The sequence below is a fragment of the Chroicocephalus ridibundus genome, chromosome 4 (genome assembly GCF_963924245.1).
Source record: "Chroicocephalus ridibundus chromosome 4, bChrRid1.1, whole genome shotgun sequence".
Lineage (NCBI taxonomy): Eukaryota > Metazoa > Chordata > Aves > Charadriiformes > Laridae > Chroicocephalus > Chroicocephalus ridibundus.
In genome coordinates this window covers 95,295,769-95,318,919 of record NC_086287.1, presented here as the reverse complement: position 1 = coordinate 95,318,919, position 23,151 = coordinate 95,295,769, and the positions used below count along the sequence as shown (strand labels likewise).

Below are 23,151 nucleotides of genomic sequence, written 5' to 3'. Positions count from 1 at the left end.
TTGAAGTGTGTAAAGAAAAATACCCCCAGTAAAAAAAGGTCTGTCTCTGAAAGAATATAATATCTGGTGCCCCAAGTACGTTGATGTCATTACTACTATCCCCTCAAAAAGTACAGCATTCCTAACACGTGGAGTAAATTAGAAAAATTAAAGTGTTTGTTGCTCAGTTTGGGTTATTTCTAGTTCCATAGAACTACTGGAACTGAAGAACTTTCCTCATCTGCATCGTTTTTACAATTTTGGTTCTGCTGTCTGGTTTTAGCAGCAATCTTTACTATGACTGCTGTAGAGGAAATTCCTTAGGATGAAGGCTTCATCCTTTCCATAAGCTCATTGGGAATATGTTAATAAAGACCTGCAGAAACTTATTTTAAGTAACTTCTTGCAAAAATACAAAGCCGAAGAGCACAGAATGGCAGAGCAAGGCTTGAACCTTCTCTATTGGCAAAGCTACCAGACTGGACTTGGGAATCAGAAAGGGTCCTGGGTGACTCACACAGCTGGAGGTGGGATGGGGCACCAGTTTAAATTGATAGTTGACTGGGTTGCTCTTTTCTCATGGCCGTGCAGTGGTCCAAGTGAAAGGCGCAGGGAGCGGTCCAGCTAGTCTCAACCACACCAGGGAGCCACAACTCCTGGACGTTACCCGGGAGTCTTACTAATATCAAAGAAACAGGAAAACCTCCAAATCCAGGTGTGGACTGGAAGCATGGCAACTCATTCATCTGCACACATCTGCCTTGTCCACCAAAGCCAGCCCAGAAGTCAACCCTGGACGTGGTCTTTGCTGTGAAGCTTGGTTGTACCGCGTTTAACTCACACAAAAGCCAAATCTTAACTACACCAAGGCATCTCTCTCTAGCACACCAGACCACATGTCAGAGAAACCAACTAGTTCCTTTTCAAAGGGCCATACTCAGCAACCCAGTCGCCCATCCTTCCCCTTTCTATCTGACCACGGCCTGTAACATCAGTCTTCCTAGGAAAGCAAAGTTGCCAGGCACAAATTCCTCAGCGAGTGATAGGAAGATGCCCTGTGGTGTGCAGAAACCCCAGACTTTTTTTTATAGGCTGCTGTGCTAGTAATACTGGGTTAGTGAGTATCATGTCCATCGCCTTATCCTTTACCATGTCCTTTGAAAGAGCATGAGAAGAACTACCGGAGAACTGCGACTCACTCTTTCCTTTTGGTTTACCACCTTCTGAAAACGTAGGGGATGTTCGTGCAGAATTCATCAGGCAAATGGTGTTAGCAGCAGCAGCACAAGTGCCAGACACAGACTGGCAGAGAGCTTATGAATAGCACGATGAATGATCTATAGCAAAAGCCATGGGCAAGAGCTAGCCATTAGTCTGGGGCTTAGTAATGCACTCTTCAAGTACATTACTCACCAATCCATCAGGCACCCTGCTAAAGAACTGAGAGATTCCAGCACTTTTAAATCTGTAACGCAATGGCTGGCAGCCTGCACTACATGCCCTAGGTTACAAGGGCATGAAGGAAGACAATTCATTTTGTGTCATAGCCAGTATTTCTTCTTCTCCTTTTCTGTGTGTACTTAAGAAATGGACCTTCTATTATCTGCAGATTAATAGCTAGGAGAATGCTCCGGTGTCTCCGTTAACATTTACTATTGAGGAATGCTTTCAAAGAATGCCTAACCCTTGCAGTTTTCATTAACTGGACTAAGTATGGAAACATGCATGAGAACAGATGTGATTTCTTAATTTAAAAAAACTCCCTACAGTAGAACTATTTTAGAAAAGTACTACAATTACAAGACACTATTAAAACACTGGATACGACAGAATTAAGGTTGCCAGCCCAATTTGGGCCTTTCTGTATAAGCATATGATATGTTCTCCAATAAATGATCCTATACTGTCCTGGCCTTACTCATTCACAAGGTGGATAACATGCCCAGAAAAGGGAATCAGTCGGTATTTTCTTTTCTCTTTCACAACTTGGTGTGTGGCTCCAACTTGCATTTAGCGCACACTTTTCAAACTTCACACAGAACATTGTTATTAATTTCCTTCTGGGAATTTCTATGACATTCATCATTATCTAAATTCTCCGGGAGCATTACCTAATCTCAGCACCCTGTGAGGAGAAAGTTTTATTATCTGCACTTCACAAATGCAGAGTAGAGGCAGAGAGAGATTCAAACACTACATGTGCCCTCTAATTTTAGGTGCTTGATTCGAGGTGTCTAGTTCTGATTTGTGAAGCACTTAACAACTTTATAGCACTTCATATGTTTCAAGCAAAACTGTGAGCTCTCAGTGATTCTACAAACGCCTTCATGTTCCAAGCTGAAAACTTTGAAGACAAGGACAATTAGAGCTGTCTACGAGCGTCCAGGCTTGCCCACTGTCCCCAGCAACATAGCGAACCCCCGGCCGTACCTGTTAGTAAAAGCAGTTCCCCACTGAGACAACTCCCACGCCACTGCCTGTCATTCATGCAACGCTCCCAGGTTTCCACAACAGCTGGGTGAGAAATCCCACAGTGACCATCTTTGCCACCCGTTGATCCATTCACAGAGCAGTAACCACGCACGCAGCACGTCATCAAAGAACAGTGGTGTAAGGCATACGCACGGCGAGGCTGAACTGAAGTTGCACCACCACGCCGAGTTTTGCAATTTGGGAATGCAGCCAGGGCTGTGGGACTAGTGTGCTCAGACAGGGAGAGGGCAGGCGGGGAATGGGGGTGGAAGAGAATCCCAGGCACTCCCGGCAGGGCTGGAGGGTGAGAAATGCCACAGTTAAGGCTAGTTCTAAAGGCAAGGTGCAGCACATTGCTAAAATATTTCTGACAAGAATACTGAAATCTTTACATCGAAGCACAGAGGCTTTTGTGTTTTTCAAGGAAATATCTGTAAGGTCCTCCTCCCCAGTCGTGTCATGTATTTTTTTTCTGTTAAAATGATTTTTGGCAAAACTGGTTTTTTTTCCCAGAAATATTAAAGAAAAATCATGCCAAGACAAAAATGAGTGTAGAAAATTTCAGGTTTAAAGTGGGTAAATAAGTGGCAAGCAACCAAAAAGAGAATCTTTTAATTGAAAATGTCAATACTACCTTTATGTGACAATACAAGTTAATATTTACACGGAAATTAAACAGGAACTTCAAACATTAAAATTTAAATAGTAAATTAACTTTGAATACATAGTTCTAGGCACGCTTTTAACCTCACCTTGCCACAGTCAAAGTCTGTAATAATGAACATAGCAAAACCCTCCCTGTTTTCCTCCCTAACCCTGTTTTTGCCAGCCATAGCTGCTTGGACGTGTTTTAACTGAGATACGGATTTAGGACTCTGAGCAGAAATAGGAAATGCTGCTCGTGTCCAACATGGGTGGATTCATGTTGCAGTAAGCACCTCGTGTTTCTCATTTCATGGCTTTTGAACACACAGATTTGCAATTCATATTTTGGTTTGTTTTCCTTTTTTGGAATTAGTTTGGCAGCGAGTGAAAACAGGGCAACCTGATGCACGAGGCATGACCAAAGTCCCCCCAGTGAGCTCTCCTGCATTCCCATCCCTGCCCCGCGCTCCCTGCCCTGGGCAGCCTGTCACCCCACTTGCCGTGCAGGTGCTCATGGTGGCCTGCGGGCACCCAGCTTTCTGCTCCCGTGCCTCAATGGCTGTGACGCACACGCCTGTCACAGTGACAGACGCTGCTGGAAAAGATGCCCAGCATTCACTCTTGCCTTTTGCAGTCACTCCCACTTAGCACCTGCCTCGTGCACTGTTGAGAGACACAGGTAAGCCTGTCATTTCTTTAATAACCTCTGTGCACTCCACAGGGGAGAAAAACAGACTCCACAGATTTCAAGGAAGGAGGAGAGGGGAGAGGAACTGCAGGCACATGCTACTGACAGCCAGGAAAGTGGAGACCAGAAGAAGAGGAGCAGGTTGCCTGTGACACTGCAGAAAAAGGTAGGAAGAAAAAAAAAATCCACAGCACTGGAGGGTGAGAACAGAGGGCTGGGAGGCAGAAACTGGAAGAATGAATAAGAAATGAAAAAATAATGCAAGGAAAAGCATATAAGCGTGGCAGAACTGAAATCAAAGCCTTGTCTAAGGTAAAACCAGCATCACTTAAAAATCAGTTTAAAAAGATTTAATGCAACTGCTGCAAAATCTAGTGCAAACTCTTAATTTGGGTTCACAGTAGTTTAATTTGGTAATTAATCAATGCATGCCTCTTTTAAATGAAGATAAGAATGTTTAGGCAGGATTTCACACCAGTTAAATAATTCATTTTTAAAGACAATTGAAGTTTTAATATGGATGATGCTTCAAAGAAGCATCAAAGAAGAAGAACAAACCACAGAGCAAATAGAAAATTTTAAGTTATACAAATATAAACAGAAAATCTAAGGCTAAGCCACTGGAAAATCCACAGGATTCCTCTGAATCTTTTCTGAAGGGGCAGACTGCTGCTGTGCAGGGAAGGAGGTCCGGGCAGCCCCTATTTCTGCAACCTAGATCCCTGCACCTACTGAGTATGTTGATATTGGCACTTCCCGGGTGTTTGCGTGCATGTCTGAGGAGCACGACTGGACATTCATGCTCTGTGCTTTGGTGTTTACTTAGTGGTCTTAGAGTCCTTCTTTGCTTTATTTTAAAAAGTCTTAAAATATTCTAGTGTAGGGCAATTCACTAGGTATTTCAACATTTCGTCGGAGAACATGCTGAAGCCTTGGTCTATTTTTTTCTGCTGTGCTTGGCTGGGTCCCTGTCTGTGCAGGTGGAGCTGGCCAGTTAACGCTACAGCAGTGTCTGAGCACCCGCAAGCCGTGCTGGACTTGGCACGCTGGCCATGCCACCGGAATCCATGCTGCTCCTGTCTGGATTCTGTTAGCACCTTTCCTGGTCCCTTACTGCATTTAAAACATCCGTCAGTGCCTTCACTGATGGCTTCTACAGCTTCACAATGAACACACCTGACTTGAGGTTGCAAATGGCTAACATAGAATGAACCAATCCAATGTGACAGTTTGTGCAGACCAGCATATTCCAGAAAAGAAACAATCCAGTCTTGCGGGACGGAAGTGCTTCTGTTGGCTCCTGCTACAGTATGAACTACTCAAGTCGCTTTGGACACGAGTACTCCATTCCCGCTTGTAACAGCACAGCACTCTGCTTCCTCTCTCTGGTCCCGAGCTCTCTCACTTCACAAGAGCTCCTGCTTCCCCACCACGACCTTCTTTTTCCCTCTAGGACTACCTCCAGCTAGATGCCTATAAGGGAATCTCATCTCCAGGTCTAACATCACCACTTCAGATACGCCACTGCTGAGGAGCCAGCAGCGTACGCCCCGTGTCATCACACAGGCTTTCTTCCAGGACTGGGCTTTCAATGCACAGATCAAGCAGCTGAGCAGGAGAACAGCTCTGCTGCTCTGAAGCTGACTGCCTAAGCTCAAGGTCTCTTGGAGCAGAGACGTGGTAACTGAAAGTTGGCAGAATGTACCTCTTCGTTTGCCTTTTTCTGGCTCTGATTTGCTTCCCCGAGTCGAATCTTTAACCAGCAAATAAGTTGCTCTTTAAAAACCACCTGAAACCTCAGTTCCTGTTGCTCCATTATTTACCCTGGTTAAAGTGAGGCTGAAGCAAAAAAGAAACCAAACCACTACTGGAAAAGTGCAACGGAAACCTGAGATGTGGCCTTGGTGGCTGAGTCAGGGCTTGAGCAGCTAGACAGAACGTGCATGAGAACTGGGCAACAAGGCAACAAGGCATCAGCTCTGTGTACGCCAGGTTATGCAGAAGACCCTTTCCTTTCTGCAGCAGAACGGTCTCTGATCTTCAGCAAACAGCCTGGTCCTGGTCACACACAAGCCACTCTTGACTGAACCTGTTTGAAATATTCAGTACATCGCCATCCCAATGAAAATCTTAGTCCTGTCAGCCTCACTGTGCCTGGTCTGGCAGAGACCTGAATCCAGATTCAGAATCTGAATCCAGAATCACTCCGATTCATAAGAAACAGCTGGAGGAAAAAGATGTAACAACCTGCTCCTCCCTGCACTAGTCTGCCCTGATGCAAAAGGGTTCTGTGGAGAACACAGAGGTCAAGGGCTCAGAGCTGTGCCAGGCAGGCCCATCTCACTCTTTCAGGGTGAGATGTTTACGAAACAGCACAGGATCCCATGGAAATGCTGGGTGCTTGGCTTCTCCGGGTCAACCCCTGTCTAAATGGAAGGGCAGGATGCTAGTGGTGAGCAAACAGAGCATGAAGAAGAGATATTGTTTCTGGATCTCAGTAAGTGTCTGGCCTGTGGGGCTTCTGCCTCGTGCAGCTGGCAGCCTTTCTTTCCAAGCACAAGCCAAGAAGCGACCAAGCCAACCAGCCTCTGGGATGTGCAGTTAAGTTTGCTTCTCCTGTAGCTCTTCCCAGCAGCTGCACTCGCTGCAGTGCACGCAGGGCACAAGGGCAATTCCTCAGTCCCAGAGAGCGCCGCAGAGGGATTCCCCGGCTGGGAGGTACAGGATGACACAAAGGAGCTGAAATCAGTTTTCTGGGAGCTACATTAGTGCTGCCTGCTTTGACCTGAGCTACCTGGCTTCAAAGCCCCAAAGAGATGCCTTGGGCTGTCTTGACCCTCTTCAAGATGTTCAGCTGCCTGTGACTTGTGCTCCAGATTCTGAGTACAGAGAACCGTGAGGGAACCCAGCACATAGGCTGTGTCTTGGAAATAGAAGACACAGCAATAGCCATGTCTCCAGGCTGTAGTATACTGATGTTTGCAGCATGCAAATCATACTCAGAGATGTAATCTCCACCTTTTGCATTTCTTCTGTTTCTCTGTCCTTGTCCCTCGCTCCTTCCACTTGCTCCCAAACAAAAGAATCAAAACTGTAAAGAACGAAAGGCATCAATGAACACAGAATTAACACAATAAGCAGGACTGTTATGCAAAGTGACCACTCGGTAATCAGCCACAAAGCTACACAGGTTTCCACTGCTGGGCCAGAAATGAGGAGGAAGCGGCACACAACAATGAAATGGGAGCAGTAGGTATTCATTCATCTTGAAGGCTTCCCCGGGCATGAACTCGGGCGCACACACAAAGCAAACACAACTCCGCTGTTCCTATGGGGAACTCTCACCCTCAGGCTAACCCTAAAGCAAGCATTAACCTACTTATTGCGCCCTTGGGCAGTTTGCAGGGTGAGGAAGCTGACTATTTGGGGAGTCAGGTGAGCAGATCTCAGCATTTAAGTACAATATCCTATGATCATCTGAGAGGGACAACAGGAACTGCTCATAATTTTGGTAAAGTTGTGGGAGAAGCTCCTCCTGCTCTTGTTTTTCAGCCATCTCCTCACATGATTAGACAAAGCGCAATTTTTTATTTAAACAGGTGTGACTGTTTTAGGAGACCAATTGCTACGGCAGCTTTGAAACCTTCAGCCAGCTTCTTCCTTCTGCCACTAAAGATCTAACTGCACAGCCAAAGGCCCAGGCTGAATCACCTGTATTGAGTCTGTTGTTCTGCCCATCTCGCAGGACGAGGTAGAGAAGAGGGACATTACCACCCGCCCTGCTCACAAAGCACCCTCAGATTTCAGCTGCTCTCAAAAGAGCAAAATGTCACTTGCCAATGTGGGAACACAAGAGCTCCCTTCTTGTGGACCCAGGCTCACTCAGGCTTTGCTGGTCAAGCAGCATTTGGTCCTTCAGAAGATTTATCCTGCATCTCTTGCTTTCCCTTGCTTACCACCAAGCTCAGAAAACCCGCCATTGACCTGATTGTCAACCTGAATCTTCAGGAAACAACATCAGTGTTCCCATTCGGACACATGACCATAGAAGCAGGAGGTCCTGCTGCAATTTTTAGCACTGGTCATCCTGGTGCCGCCTTTGAAACACACATATATAGATGCTAGAGCAGAAAGGCCTAGTCCTTGTTGGGCTGGGGACAGTGCCGTGACAAGAGTCAAAGGCAAAGACAGTGAAAACAGAGTCACTGAAGTTGCAAAGAAAATGGGCACCATTGAAATAAGGGGCTGGGACAGACAAAACACGGGAGAGAGTGACAGGCAGTATATGGTCCTGGATGAGCAGGAGCCATGGACAGATGTATGAGCAGAAAAATAGGATGGGCAGATGGGTGCGCAAAGGGGAGAGCTGAGAGCAAGTCACTGAGTTACAACAGGGATGGGTTATAAAGATATGTCCGGCCTTTGCTGAAGAGCTTTCAGCTGTACCCGCGACATTTACAGCTAGCAATGTTTATGTACTTTACACCTCAGGTTATATCTTTAGAAAAGGAACACGTGGTTCTAAGGAAGAGAAACCCCAAATCACTCCAGCTAAGAGCCTAATCCTACAAAATCCACTCCTTCGGTTACTGAAGCAAAATGTAAATATCTGGCTGAATTTCATTCTGCTAAGATATTTAACCAGTTCCTTTCCAATCAGAGTTATATCTACAAATACGGATCAGTTCCAGTGACCACAGTAGAGAGAGTACCAGAGGCCACAAACAGGCCCTTCTCATGTTCAGGACCTTAGCATCAGGCTGAACCTTGAGGAGGATCCTGATTTTCATCTGGGACTTCAGCGTTCTGTCTTGTTTTTCTGAAGGTGCCATTCATACAAAACTTCTTCGTTTCCAGAGTCTGCAGTGCATAGACAATATCTGCCTGTAGCATCTTTGATATTTTCGAAGCATGCTATATAGAATCATGCTGTACAGTCTCATCTCATTGAATCTTTGGCTCCATTGAACCCAAGCCTACTGGGCTGACTGCCATCCTAGTTTTATCTAGACCAGGAACAAAGGAACTGCACATTACACCCTCTCTGTCTGACTGTTTTTCATTGTATATATTTTCTCTGTCTTACAAGTGATCAGCTTGCTTCCTTTTAAAGCCTGCAGTCAGCTTTAATCTACTTAGCTGGGATTAATGAGAGATTTGTTAAAGATTTAAAGATTTTATGCACTTTGCTTACAACTGTTGTTATCTACAACCATCAGGCAATAAGCCCCATGCAGACAAGCCATTTTTAATGTCAGGCACATCCATTAGGTGTGCCAAGGCTGGTAACACGATGCTGATGGCTGATGCCTGTTGCTGGAAGACTGGTGCCTTCACAGACCTGTTCAGAAAGCAGTGCTCAGACCTCTGCCTGCAGCTTGCCCTTCTTGTGCAAAACCGAGAAAGGGTGGGACAAAGCCGGCAGCTCAGAACACGGGTCACGACATTGGCATCAACAGCTCACACTGTCATGGAGCTCAACACCAGCAGGAATGGGAAATCAGGAGCATCCATCCAACCCAGGCTAGCATTGCCTGATGTTGCATGCCTTAACCAGGAGAGGTGAGGAGGGAACTGGAGGTCCCAGTGGTTACCTATTACAGTATCCCATTGCTTAAACCAGCATCAGTACTTGAGGAATGGAAGGTGGCAAAAGCGAGGATGTGGGGACTCCTCTTGGTGGAAATTACAACAACAGGTAACGTTAGTAGGCACATGGCTAAACCATGCTCTGTTGAGCAGGCCCCTACATGCAGAGAAGCCTCAGCTCACAAGTCTGCTGATTAGTGTTTCAGATGGCTTACCTCCATAGGTACAGAAAGCAAGAACTGCAGAGAGAGGCCCGGGGAAGTCTCAGGAGGGACCTGCAGGGAATCCTTCCAACGCCGCAGGTGGAGAACCACAGAGGCCAAGCACAGGAGGACACTGGAAGAAAGCAACAAGGGTCTGTCAGGCGCACTCTATTCAGCTGGCAAAAAGCACCACCTCAATAGAAACACAGACTATAAATGAGTGATACCGTGTGAGGGATTCCCCATGCTATTGTCCCTTGTTACTTGACCTACAAAGTCCAGAAAATCTTGTCCAGTAGATATGGAAATTTCAGAGCATACGTTGGATAAACTTTCATTCTCCCACCCCAAAGAAGCTGTTTCATCCCTAAATCCAAAGCTCAGGACATTCACCAGTCCTCAGTGCAGCATCAAAACCAAAAGAGAACATTCATGAGTTTTGATGGTTTTATAAAAATACCAAAAAGCAACACATAGATAGAAGGCCCTGCCCACTGGAAGGGAGGGAGTCCTCCAGCAGGCTGCTCTCCCTGGGGACATCAGGGCAGAGGATGGCATGACAGGGGTCCTGGGGAGAGCTGTGCCTTGGAGAGAGAGAAGGTGAAGTAGCAGGGAAACCTGAACTGCGCGCTGTATCTCGAGAAGGAGAAGTGCAGCTTCTGTTGCTTCTTCTGTCCCACGTTTGTTGATATTCTCCTTGTGCCACATGGGTTAGAAGCAGTGGCAGGGATGGGGCACCACGACCAGCACCCTGTGCAAAGCAGGGCACGGAGGGGAGAGGCTCCAGATAGAGCTGTGGGATCTCCCCAGATGGAGACTGAATTCCGTCTGATGCCTCTGAATTGCTCCACAGCCTCAGAGGTCCTCCTCCAACCCCATGACCCCAGGCCTCGGTGCTGGCCAGCCCTGAGAGACTGCCCGTCACAGGTACCGACCAGACAACCAACTCAAGTCCTGGTGCAGGATCTGCTGATGCTACACCAAACGCCCTAACAAGTGAACAGATGTCCTCCTCTCCTTTCCAGCTTGCAGGAGCATTAGCGATGAGCAAGGCAGCATGGTTTGCCTAGAGGTTAAAAACGGCCCTGACTCCTGACACTGCAGGGCCACCAGTCCCAGAGCTGCGTGATGTTCCCCGGGGCTACCACACTGCTCCCTCCCATGGCCCTCGGCCCTTCCTGCTGCTGCAGCTCCCCACAAAACACCCTGTCTCCCGCTGCCCTCAGCAGACACAACAGTTATTTGCAGTGGCCCTGATCCAGTCATTTTCCCTGAGCAGGCTCAAGGTCAGACTCAGCTACTTCTCTGCTAACTGCACCGGTGAGGACCAGCACAGGGGACAGTCACTCTTCGGTGCAGGAGGAAGGCACCGACGTGGAACAGACATAAGCAAAAGATGCTTTGGAGTCTGGATGTGCTGCTGCCTTGAGGGTGAAGTAGCTTATCAAGACAGAAGACATGCCAGCTTTGCCTTCCTTACACCTAATGCAGAGGGTTCTTTTATAGTCCCACTCCAGGAATCCTACAGTCACAGGTAAAAGCACAGTTTATGAATTCACTCTTTGTGCTGGAGATGTTCAGTATGACATACGCTGTCAGACTCAAGACCTGCATCTATGAAATAAACCACACAAAGACTTACATTTTGAAACCAATTGCAAGTGAGAGATTCATCAGTTTAGATGGTAACTAACAAAAAAACTTGTTTTGAAACCAGAGAGATAAACACAGTTTTTACAATTGAAATGCAGATTCTCGAGAAAAGCAAATCACACTTTCTTGTCCAAAAGCCCTTTCGGAAACCTCCCAGAGCTGAGGAAGGCTGATGCTGGGCTGCCCCCGACCCCTGGGCTCACCCACCCTGCCGCTCCTCGCTGGACGCTGGCCGGAGTGGGCAGGCTGCGATCCACGCGCCAGAGCCACGCCGCAGTCACTGCCACACCACAGCGTTCCACGTGCCCGTGTCTGTTATTATTTACCCTCTCCCTGTGCAGACAGCTCAGAGCAGTGGTGTCCCCACGTGAAATAGCCTACCTGCATTCTCCTGATGCTCCCAAGATCTCCAAACACGCAGAGAAGAAGAAAAAAAAAAGAAAAAGAAAGAGAGTCTTGATACCTGTCCTGCATTTCCAGATATTCCGGAGACCTCTTCAGTGCTGAAGCTGAACACTGCCGGCTCTGGGCAGGAAACTCGAGGTCTCTCTCCACTGGCACTGCCACCCCTGCACCGACCTTGCAGCTCTTCCGAAGGTCAGGCACGGGTCTCTGACTCAAAGCACAACTTAGACGTGGCGCATTGCAAATAATCCCACCATGCCTGTCGGAGGCAAGCCTCTCAACGCAGCTCCCTGATGCACACTGTGCCCATGGAGCTCGCTTGCCTGAAAGGCAGGGTCTCTCCTGCTGGTACGAGCCCGAGAGACATCCAGAGTGAGACCCAGGCTGAGCCAGCCGACACGGGACTGCGCGGCCATCGCGGTCCCGGCTCCCCTGCACCAGCCGAACGCCTCCTGGAGAAGTTCGAAGGGAGCAGGCGGGGGCTTGGCAGAGGGAGAAATGGAAAATAAACCGAGGGGGACAGGGTGGAAAGGGGGGCTTGTTTCTCATTAATGAGCGTTTGAGCTGCTGATCTCAAGGAAGACTTTGAAAAGAAAGCGCAGAGCCCTCCTGGCAGGGCAGCCAGCCCAGCTGCCCTCCCTGCGTCTCACTTTTTATAAATTCTGGGAAACACTTTTAGACAGACACTGGCACTCATAAATTATACAACTCATTTGCATATTCCAGTCATGAGACATTATGCAAATGTGACCTGATTTGCATAATGGATTCCTCTCGTCGCTTCACTTGCTTCATGCTTTTAAAAAAACAAAATGAAATAAAATGAAAGCACGGGAAGGTGAAAGCAGCAAGTTCCCAGCATTGCTGCGTCTCCTCCCAGCCGCACCGTCACTCACCCTCACTCGCGGCAGAGATTGGGGCGAGGGAGAGCAAAAGCACAAAAACAAAGCCCTCACATGGTTTATTTCTCTCGTAATTACAACGAACTAACTTTCCCCTGGTTGAGATATTTCACCCCAAGCAACGTATCTGAGCCAATTAAGGCAACGAAAAAGAGCGCTGGAAGACAGGATGAACCCATAACAGGCAGCGGTCCTCCGATGCCCCACCTCAGCAGTTGCAGGGTGCTCGGGGTGGGGAGCCCTGCGGTGCAAGACCTCGCAGAGGCTGGTCATTTGTGTGCTGTGATAAGCCTTTGGGGGGGACGGCTTCCCTGCTTAAACTTCGACAGAGCTCGCCTTTCTGAAAGGAGGGTGGGTGGGAGAGGCGAGGGGAGGGATTGCTTTGATTGTTTATAGCAAAATATAGCGGTGACATGTCGGGAGGACGAGGCAGGAGCGCGTCAGCCGCCCCCAGCCACACTCCAACAGGCGGACGACCGTCCGTCCATCCCTCCGCAGTCGCTGGTTTTGCTGCGGGCTCTTCCCTGCCCCCCTGCACCAGCGCGAGCGGCAGAACCGTGCCAAGCGGCTGGCGTCCGTACCCTGTGGGAAAAGTTAACTGTAATTCTTCAGCTTTTAAAATCAATTAACCCGTGTGTTAATTAACGTCAAGTCGACGGGAGGAGGAGGAGGAGGGGAGAGCGGGAGGGAGGAGGGAGGAAAAGAGCTGCAAGGGCGGATGGCAGCGGAGTTGGCACAGTGCCATCCATTCAGTGGCAACGCCACAGCTCCCTGCGATCGCGGCAGCGGGTATATGTTACGGGGGCCCTGTGCGCGGGCCAGACAGTGCGGTAAAGCCAAGGGAGATTATCCAGACCCCCAGGAGCAAACGGCAGGCAGCAACCGGAGGCGCGAGTGCCAGGATTACAGACTAGGCTCCTTCGCTGCGAGCCCTTCCTCGGACGCACGCCGCTGTGGGGCCAGGGGCTCCCCCACCAGCGCTGCGCAACTCGGACTTTCAGCACTTTTTCCCCCCTTTAAACGTCATTCTGCCGCAGTGGAGCCAGCACAACGGATGCTTTCACACCCTGTGAGACAAAGGCCGTCGTCTCCGCCATGACACCGCTCCGTTCCAAGCCGAGGCCGGCATCTTGGAGTCTTTAAAAATAAAGGGAAAAGGGAAATGCGAACAATAAAAACAGCAACAGAAAAAACCTCAACAACAAACCCCTTGTGCCCGTTCTCCATGCCAGGGGCAACATGGGCATCTGTCGCAGCAGAAGGCGTTTGTGTGGGGCTTTCTTTTTTTTTTTTTTCTTTTTTTTTTCTTTTCGCAAGCTGTTGGCGTGTTTGCCATTCAGGTTCGTTTACAATTAACTCCAAAAAAACCCCAACCACACCCAGCCCAGTCAACAACAAACAAAAGGGAATAGCCGACATCGAGAGAGAAATGCCATAAGAAGCTGCAAGAATGCAAGCTACAGACGATGCCACTTGCCATTCGGACAACCTCAGGGAAAGATGCCAATTCTGCAGCTCGGGAGAGACTCCGAGAAGGGAGCTTGAAGGTCTCCGAATAGCACGCCGAAGGAAGGACGGAATACGGCTCTTATAGGGCAGGATCACAGCTGCATACAGCCTCTGCTGGGAGGAGAGGGAATGTTTATCGGTGTAGCGAGAGATGCCTGTGTATGCACATACGCACACAGAACAGTGTGCGTATGGACACACATACACATATGCACACAATGCCTCAGATAATTGCAGATTAGATGTGTGAGTGTGGGGGTGTGTATGACGGAGATGTGTGTATACCTCTGTGTATACACACATACGTCCGTGTGTGGATATATATTTGTGTGCACGCGTGTAATATACACACACACACATGCAGGGAGATGTATGTTTGTGTGCTTGGGTGAGAGAGAAAGACACAGAGTGAGAAAGACACAGGCACACACACACACACACTCACCCAACGTCAGTATACATCCCACTTTTTGACCTAGGTATACACTGAAGACAAAATAAAAATCATACTCCAGCAGCAAGCAGGCAGTCAGAGATTTATCTACATTCACTGCTATCACCAGGGAGATGAATGGGGCCGATCTGAAGCCCTTTACAAGATCCACTATGGGAGTGAAGGAGGAGGAGGGATGCCACACAGACATGCACAAACTTGGAAGACAGAGAGATTTGGAAGGTGCTACTTGTGAAACCCAGGTGGCACTCCGGAGGGGTGAGCGAGGGAAAGAGCCGCACAGGCGCTCCGCAGGGTCCGGAGGGCTTGGGGCTTTTGGAAGAGGGCGTCAAGGGACAGCTGGCTACTTACGTTGTCTGCGCTGCTGAGGATCCTGCAAGGTGTTCTGTTGGCACCAGGCGCTGAGCCAGGGAAGGGCACTGGAAACAAAAGGGAGAGACAAAAATAAAGTCATACAACGGGAATATTAATTGCCTCTCTTGCGGATTTTACAAAACACACAAAATGTTTTCTTTTTGCTTGGTTTTTTTTTGTGGATTGGCGCGCTTCCCTTCTGCATGGAAAATACTAGCATGGGATTTACAGCCCAGCTACAGGGCTTGGGATTAACAGCGCTGGCATCTTTTGGGCATATTTTTTCTTTTAATGAATGAGCTTTCGCTGTTAATGAGGAATAATCGTTTGGCTAATGAGCTTTGAAACATTAAGAGAAAAGAGGGTTTTTTTCCCGTTAATCGCCCTGGTGCGACCGCATGGATGGATTACAAAAGACAGCAGTAGGAACGCAGTACAAAGGGGGGGAAACGTCTCCTGGAGTGGGATAAATGCAGAGATGGGTGATGCGTCCCTGCATCTCTCCTTCCTTCTCGCTCTCTCTCTTACTCTCTCTCTGCCAACTGCTATGGGTTTCCATAACTCTGCAATCAAAGTGGATGCTCGGGAAAGATTATTATAGTCAAACAGCGAAGCGTCGGCTGTTAATGTCTCCAGTGTTTAATCATCATACAGTAGAATGGTTTTATGCATATTTCATTTGCATATCATTAAACCGCGCTAGCGCGGGACATTCAGAGCTGGAGAGGTACAAAGTTGGGGGGAGAGAGAGGGAGAGCGAGAAACAGACAGAGGGAGGAAGGTCCCTATGATGCCTATCTTCAAAAGCCAGGGACTTGTTCCATGATCTGTCTTCTACTTTTACTAAAATCATGATGACTTGGAAACCTTTGAAGTTGGATATAACCTTGGATTCTTCTAATTCCAGCAGAGTGATGTATTAGAAAGGGGGAAATGATGCTGCGCTAGACATTTAAAGGAATATAAGCTCCAGTGGAATGGAAATAGGAGCTCTTTGGGGAATGAACTGGCAGAGCCAGCCACAGCTTCGACAACCACCACACTTCTGGGTTAATACTAGTAAAGGATATCAGAGTAATACGAAAGAAATGAAGACAACATATACATTAAGATGGGGATTATATTTTTCTACTCTTTCTCTTTTCTTTTCTTTTCCTTTTTAAAGGTACAAAGAAGGATGGAACTAGCGGTAATTTACACACTAATTAGCGAACAGTTGCCTCTTTTTGTGTTTGTTTTTCTTCTCTCTTTATTTTGGAGAGGGGTGTTGTCACTGCTGAAGTGATTAATCAATTATTTGGTAGCTCAGATCCTTCTCCACTGGCACTGATCAGGAAGAGAAGGTGGTGGTTGCGGGGGGAGGAACACAGTGGGCTCTTTGTAGATCTTATACATGCACAACATATTAATTGGGGTCTTTATAAAGCTCCCTCAATAGACTGTTTCTTTCCTGGAAAAACAGCAGCTGGTTAGCCACCGTTGGCGACTCTTCAAATATCACTTTTGCTGGGGGCAGTTCTGTCGCTGTTTGTTGTTGTGCTTTATTTTCTTTCTCCACGGAGGGGGCTATGTGTGCGATGCTACCACTGCCCACCACTTTGGAACGGCAGACAGACAATATCGGTATCAAGACAATCTCTTGAGCTGAATGCGGAACTTTGCTTCAAAATGAAATGCTGTTTTGTATTTAAATTCTCCTCCTTTCCCTCCCCCACTTTTCTTCTCCTCCAAGTCTTTGTCTTGGTTATGAATATTCAGATGAGCCGTGATGTGATTACACTGTACAATTACTTGTGTCCGTGGTGGTGGCGAAGGCACTGAGGAAAGACAGAGCCAGATGAGCTTGGAGCTCATTTGGGGTTTGTTTTCCGTATTTTTCCCCCCATCTCTGTAGCGCTGCGGCACATGCAGATGTCGCTGTTGTTCTTTATAAAGCCCTAATGATATGCGAAAGCATAACGACCCCATTTGGGTGCACAGCATCAACGAAATATTATTGGGGGGGGAATCCTGACTGAAGGAATGTCCACATAAATTATTTTTATTTAAATGAGTTGAAGAGGTGGTGGTGAGGCAGAGGAAGTCACATGAATGCATACATAATGTTAATACGCAGAAAGGTTATCGCCAAGGAGAAGAGGTTTTTTTTGCACTGTGCTTGGGACAAACAGGCTCATTAGGGAATAGCACAGCCCACTGCGCGATTTACTTATTTATCATTACTCATACTTAAGCCAGGGCAGCAGGCACGCTCGCCGCCTGGAGACTCGGAGTGCTGGGAGCTGGATGCCTGGACAATTCCCAGTTTTTATTCAGAAATCTCAATGAAGTGTGTGGTGGGAGGGGGACAGGAGAAGAGGAACTGGAGGGAGAATGTGTTAAGTGCCACAGCTTGGTGGCAAAGGAGGGGTCCGATGACAGCCTCAAGGGTGGAGTGACAACACGGCAGCACGCTGGCGCTGGCTGATGCCAGGCTTGCGTGTACTGCCCAAGGGACAGAGCCCTGATGCAGCGCCTAGCAGGTCCCTGCCCTGCCAGCTCTGTGTCCCCACCATGGGACAGTGGGACACGGGGCTCAGCTGCAGCTGGGCCTGGGGCAGAGCAGCTCCTGGCCACGTGTGCCATCAAGGAGGCTGCTGGGGACACAGAGAGACGGGAGCTGGCCAGATCTGCCTTCACCCATTTTTCTCAGAGCAGTGAATGGTACCACTGGATATTACAAGGACAAAAATACGTGCCTGTGGAAACAGGATTTCTTGGCTACTCTGTTCTGCTACGAATGCGCTTCTGGGCCAGGGGTTTCCACCTACATACATCAGCAAGGGCTGAACCAAGTAAGATACAGTGGACCAGCGGCAAAGAGCAACACCCTCACTTCGGCTGTGTTTGACACCAGCTTTTGGAAGGTCTGTGCCTTATGTGCTTGCCCTACACCGATCCTGAACGCCTCTGCCTTCACAGCCTCCTCAGCCTCTGCCGCACCCTCGGTTGTGGGTAAGGCTCAAGCTACAGCCAGACCTGGTCTCCAGGGAGGGAGAGAGCGTTGCTCTCCTCTCTACCCGAAAAGGGAGAGGCAGGATGGAGAGGAAAGGCTATTGCAGATGGGAGCCATTGTGAGAGGAGCTCTCCTCTTCTGCCACGCTGTGGGCATGCACAGACTTCACCTGTGGCTTTAGAAACGCTCTTGAGCAGATCCTCAGCTGTCAGAGTGGGGTGGTTTCGCTGCCTCTTAAAGGTATGCCATTTGTCCCAGACACAGGGGTGGCATGAAAACCTGCCCGAAGGAGGCTGCAGACGGTAACCAGGTCTCCTTAGGCAGGCCCCATCACAAAGGGAGCACTGAGAGCCCCGAACAGGAGGATTATGCTCTAGTCTGTATCTGTCTAAGGACCAATGTGCAGAGGATGCAGTGACCCGAAGCAAAGAGGGAAGCTGCTGCCCAATGCTGCTTAAGGACTCCTAACCACAGACCCGTCGAGCTGTCATCTGCCTCCAGTTCCTTTGTGCATCTCAACAGATGCATCCCTGTCGCACACATGCACATGCACACACCCTTCTGCAGAGGCGCCCAGGAGACTGAGCAGAAAGGAAGAGACTGCCAGTTCCGATAAAAAATAGGACATCCGTACAGCCTCTGGGCAATAATCCTAAATCCGGGCTCTCTCTGCTCGCAGTTTCAAACAGCGTTCAAAAATTCAGGACACAAGGGACAACCCAATCGTCAACTTAACTCAGAAGTTAGATGTGAATATCCTGTCCACGCAGCCCTCTCAAAGGCATGGCTAAGACATATTGCTGTCCTGATGAAAAGGAACTTGTGCTAAAATCAACCTAGACCCAAGCGAGCAGCCCAAAGCCAGTTTATTGTAGGGACCTGAGCAGCCATGAGCAGCTGGAGTGACCTGAGCAGATCACCTCCACCCTGTCCACCCCAACTGATTGTTTCTTGACCCCAGAACAATGGCACTGCTGGTCTGGACCTTGTGGAACAGCAACCCAGAAGGCGCCACCCGACCCTGCCCTGTCTTTCTGGTCTCCAGCCTCAAAGCAGCTCAATGCAGAGGCGCTGTCTGTCAAAGACCAAATGGAGCCTGGGAATACGGAATAACTGAAACAAACACAATGTGGCTCCACAGAAAAGCCATGCATGTGCCATGCCCTTGTCATCATTCCAGGTATTGGATCCTTCCCCCGACCTGGTTTTGCCCTGGCAGCACAAGCAGGGACCTCAGTCCTGAACAGTGCCTTTGCACGTTGTGAGCCTTAGCCACTGGGGAAGGGAAGGGGTTGACAGTGCAGGAGCCCAAACACAAATCTGCCCTAAGGTGGAGGGCAAGATAAGGACTGAAAGACAGGCTATGAGGCACAGAGGAGGTGGTGCAGTCTCATAGTTCCCTTCCTGTGCCTGCAACGATGGACAATCCTAACTGCAGAGCACGGCAGGGCAGTTTTCCCTCTGCCCATGGGTCTTAGTGCAGTCAAGGCAGCCCGTCCACCCTGACCAGAGCTTGCTGCCAAATCCTAGGAGGGTTTTCTGACCAAGACGTGGAGCAGGCTGCAAACCAGATCAATGGCTCTAGCGGTGGCCTCACCTGGCTGACACTTTTCCTGCAGTCCTCAAGGTTGCTACTGTCAAATGCAGGAAAGCATCCAACACTATGGGAGGAGGGCCAAAGGAAGGAGAGGCTGGGAACTGCCAGATGAGTTCACGCAGGCTTCTGCCTGCTCCAGGGCAAGAGACCCCCAGGGAAGATGGAGACAAGCAGCTTAGAACCAAAAGACTAGTCAGAGTCACTCTTTTTACAAGTGCTCCCGAAAAGAAGCAGCTGGGAAAATGAGCGTGGAGTGTGCGTATACACAACAGGTCCGTGGGCGAGGCCGAGGAGGTGGTGATGCAGCCTGCAGCAAGAGGCAGTGATGCTCGCTCCACAATACCCACTCTGAAAGGCTGGGCACCCGGCTCCGTGCAACGCTGAACGTGCTCTCACATGGCTTCTGCAGAGGTGCTCTGGCCCCTACAGGCTATTGCTGCTTTTCCACATGCACAGGTGTGAAATGTTACCTCCGGTGTCCCAAATATTTTCTGATTACAAGTCTGTGACCATTTTGAAGTGAATCTCCCCACGGAGGCTGTAGGAAGGGGCAGCTCTTATAACACTACGGGAACCGTTGCTCTGCTTGTCAATTTACCAAATACCCTGAAGAAATTGTGATTTAGAAAAAGGAAATTCAAGCATTTATAGAACATATTGCTATTCAAAAAACCAAACGAATTGTTTTGCAAATAGTAGCACTGCTGAAGAGGGGAAAGAAGTACATCAGTCATTTGATATTACATATAAGCAGTTTATTAAAGAATTAAATATTTATAGACTATAAAGCAAGCAGGGCGATGAGTCGCAAACAGCTTGCTGAGAAGTATGTTATAAACAATGAGTCTGTCAGTGACTAATAAAGTATGGAGAACACAAATGTTTTATAAAATCACCAAGCCAGCTATGAATCTCCAAAGCTGAGATGCTGCAGGACCCACCAAGGTTCCTGCTGCAATGTAAGCCTGGAGCCAATATGGGAGGGACAACATCGGATGAGATATGTGGAGCGCAGACACACGCTGAGCACTCGTGGGAACGCACATGATTCAATGCCTTAGAGAGATTTAATTTTTCACATTATTTTAAACAGAGATCTATTAATAGGAAGTTCAGGAATTTTCAAAGAGTTCAAGGCACTTCCCTCTTCAGTTTTGCACTGCATCTACTCTTCCATTTCAAACAAAATTACAGTTTGTGATTCAGACTGAAATTCCTCTCTGTGCGAAGCCCTCTCCTTCCCTCCCCAACAGAGCAGACGTAGATACCCCAGGCACCAGCTTCCCTGTTCTGAACAATCCTCTGGATCGACTCAAGGGCCTAACTCAAGTTTGGAGAAAAGTAGCGCTCTCCTTCACAGACATGGCTCATTTACAAAGGACAACTAACATTTTCAGAGGCTGTACAAGAGGAACAAATAGACTGTAGCCCATGAGGACAGGAACAGCTTTTTCTTTGCAGGCACTGTGGAAAATTGCAATTGACAAGAAAAGTGTGCATTTTTTCCTATATGAAAAGGACAGGTCTCATTTTTTGACAGAATGCAGACATCAGTCACAGTAATTTTGGCGGGCAGTGCTGTTTTGTTACTAGCGGAGATGAAAGTCTCTCCAGACTATTTTTTATTTTTGTGAAGCCAACCCAAGGCCTAGAAACTATTTCTAACGCAGGATGAGCTGGCACCTTTGGTCATGCCAAAGCTGATCCCTATAGCTGTTCCCACAATTTCAAGTCTGGTGGGATAGCTGAAGTTCCCAAGGGGTCTAGGTATTCATGACCCTTTAGAATTCACTCTCTTTGCGAGCCAGCAGGACTCAGACCCACTTCAAAAATCCCAGTCATCACAAACCCCATTGCTCAGACAGTCACTGCAGTGACTACCATCCTCCCAAGGCAGCAAGCCAAAGGGCTGTCTGCTGAGACAGGAGGGGAGGATCTGCACAGAGACAGGAGAGTGAGCATAGCTGCTGCCTCCTTCCTCTCCTCAATTAAGTCCCTGTGAAGGGCCATCTTTAATTAACAGAGAAATAAGCAGGCTAAAAGCTAACTGGGGCTGGTGAGGACAGATTCCATTTAGGATGTAGAGAGGAACCTCATTTTGCCAGCTGTTCTTTCTGCACTGAGACAAGGTGGTAGATTTTAATCCTCTGAAACGCAATTAAGACAGATACTTTTTTACTGTTAAAATGCTGTAATTATTCAAGCTTATTTGCCAGGGAAGGTGTATCAGTCTAAATTTTGGTTTAAATAACACCTTTTGCTGTCTTGTACAGAAACGATTACAGTGTAGTTTGGATCTCACTAGGCACAGGAGGTATATAGAAAAGCACGGTCCAGTCAAAGGCACAAAGCGCGTTAGTTCCAGATGAATTGCTTGAATGGTCTCTCTCTTGAGAGCCCAGAGCCCATTATCTTCAGGGGTCTCTACAGGAAAGTGTGGTATCTTCCAGAGAGCACTATAACCTGTCAAATACTGCTGCTCTTGTGCTGGTGGAGCCATTGCGATCTGCACCAGCTTCACCAATTACTGAGCACTGCCAGAATCCTTAAGCATGATGCCCAAACCAAGACAAGATCAGCTGAGCTTTACCGTTCTTTTCTCCATACCGCATTCTCCCTTCTTGCAGTCCAGCTCTCATCTCTCTCCATATCAGGACACCGTGACATTTTTCACCCCCCAAAAAGGTTTCTTTACCCCCGCGATTTTGCCAAGTATTATTCTATCACTCTCCTTCCCTCCAATCCTAAAATCATGGAAGATGCTGCAACATACTTAGGGTTACTTGTAGCAAGGGTCTTCCCTCCATTTCACAGACAAGCTCTTTGCAGGATACAAAGGTCTGTTCTTGACCTGTCCTCGTCTCTTTTGTTGAAAATCTCAGTGCTGTGCTCATCTCCTAGCTCAAGCCCGCTTGGGCCATCAGGACACATCCATTCATGACATAACTCACGGACCCACGATTTGACACACTTTTCAAGTCTGTATTCCCTCTTTGGTCCTTTGCTTCTTCAGTCTTTATCCCCTGTCTCCAGGCACCCTTCAGCACTCGTAACTCCAGAGATCCTTCTCTATCGCTGACTCTAACCTGTAGATGTGTTTCAGTGGGTTTGGTTTGCTTGCAAAATAAGCACTGGTGAGCCTGAAGCTCTTGTTCTCCCTTCCTTGGCTGCCACTGTCACGCTTCAGCATTGATACCTGTTTCTATTGCTGACACCTACAGCCCATCTCATTCCTTACTTCCACTCGTCTGCTGTAGCTATGTCACTTTGGACGTGGCTGCAGCTTTCCCTGCTCCCTAGGTGCGGATGGAGTAACACCATCCTACTTTCAGACCAGCGCGATAGGCAGATTACTAGTACTTCTTTTGTACTCTCTTCTCCCCATCACGTCCCCGCTTAAAGCCTCACTGGCACCTGCCTTAATTGCAGCAAAGTTACCAGCTCCCTGGCCCCCAAAGCACCCATGTTGCCTTCTTTTTCAGAACATGGAGAACATTCCTGCTGTGTTTATTCCCTTACCCTACAGATCTGATGGTAACACTTCACACTCTGAATCCCCTTCCTAAGTGTACGAGATGATCCTTACAATTATGCAACATTATCTCAATAAACAAAAAAAATAAACAACAAACCTTGCTAACAGACATAGAACATGCTGCCCAGCTCCAGCAAAAAGGCTGGAAGATTCCTGTTTCTGAAGCTCTGC

At 48.1% G+C, this 23,151-nt stretch overlaps 1 protein-coding gene across 7 annotated transcripts in view; it reads right to left on the bottom strand.

Annotated features, from left to right (window-relative positions):
* Positions 1 to 23,151, bottom strand: part of LOC134515692 (uncharacterized) — a 128,883-nt gene that overhangs the window by 36,797 nt on the left and 68,935 nt on the right. For 3 of the 7 annotated variants that reach the window (XR_010071074.1, XM_063334941.1, XM_063334940.1), the window contains exons 1-2: positions 11,693 to 17,189; positions 9,589 to 9,709 (exon numbers count right to left, since the gene is read on the bottom strand). Coding sequence is in view for 5 of the 7 variants with exons in the window: in XM_063334941.1 (XP_063191011.1) it covers positions 9,589 to 9,709; positions 11,693 to 12,183 (612 nt within the window). In the remaining 2 variants the exon portion in view is untranslated. Of the gene's footprint in view, positions 1 to 6,040; positions 6,876 to 9,588; positions 9,710 to 11,692; positions 17,190 to 23,151 lie in introns of those variants that run through there. The other 4 variants (XM_063334938.1, XM_063334937.1, XR_010071075.1 and 1 more) reach the window with 4 other exon arrangements.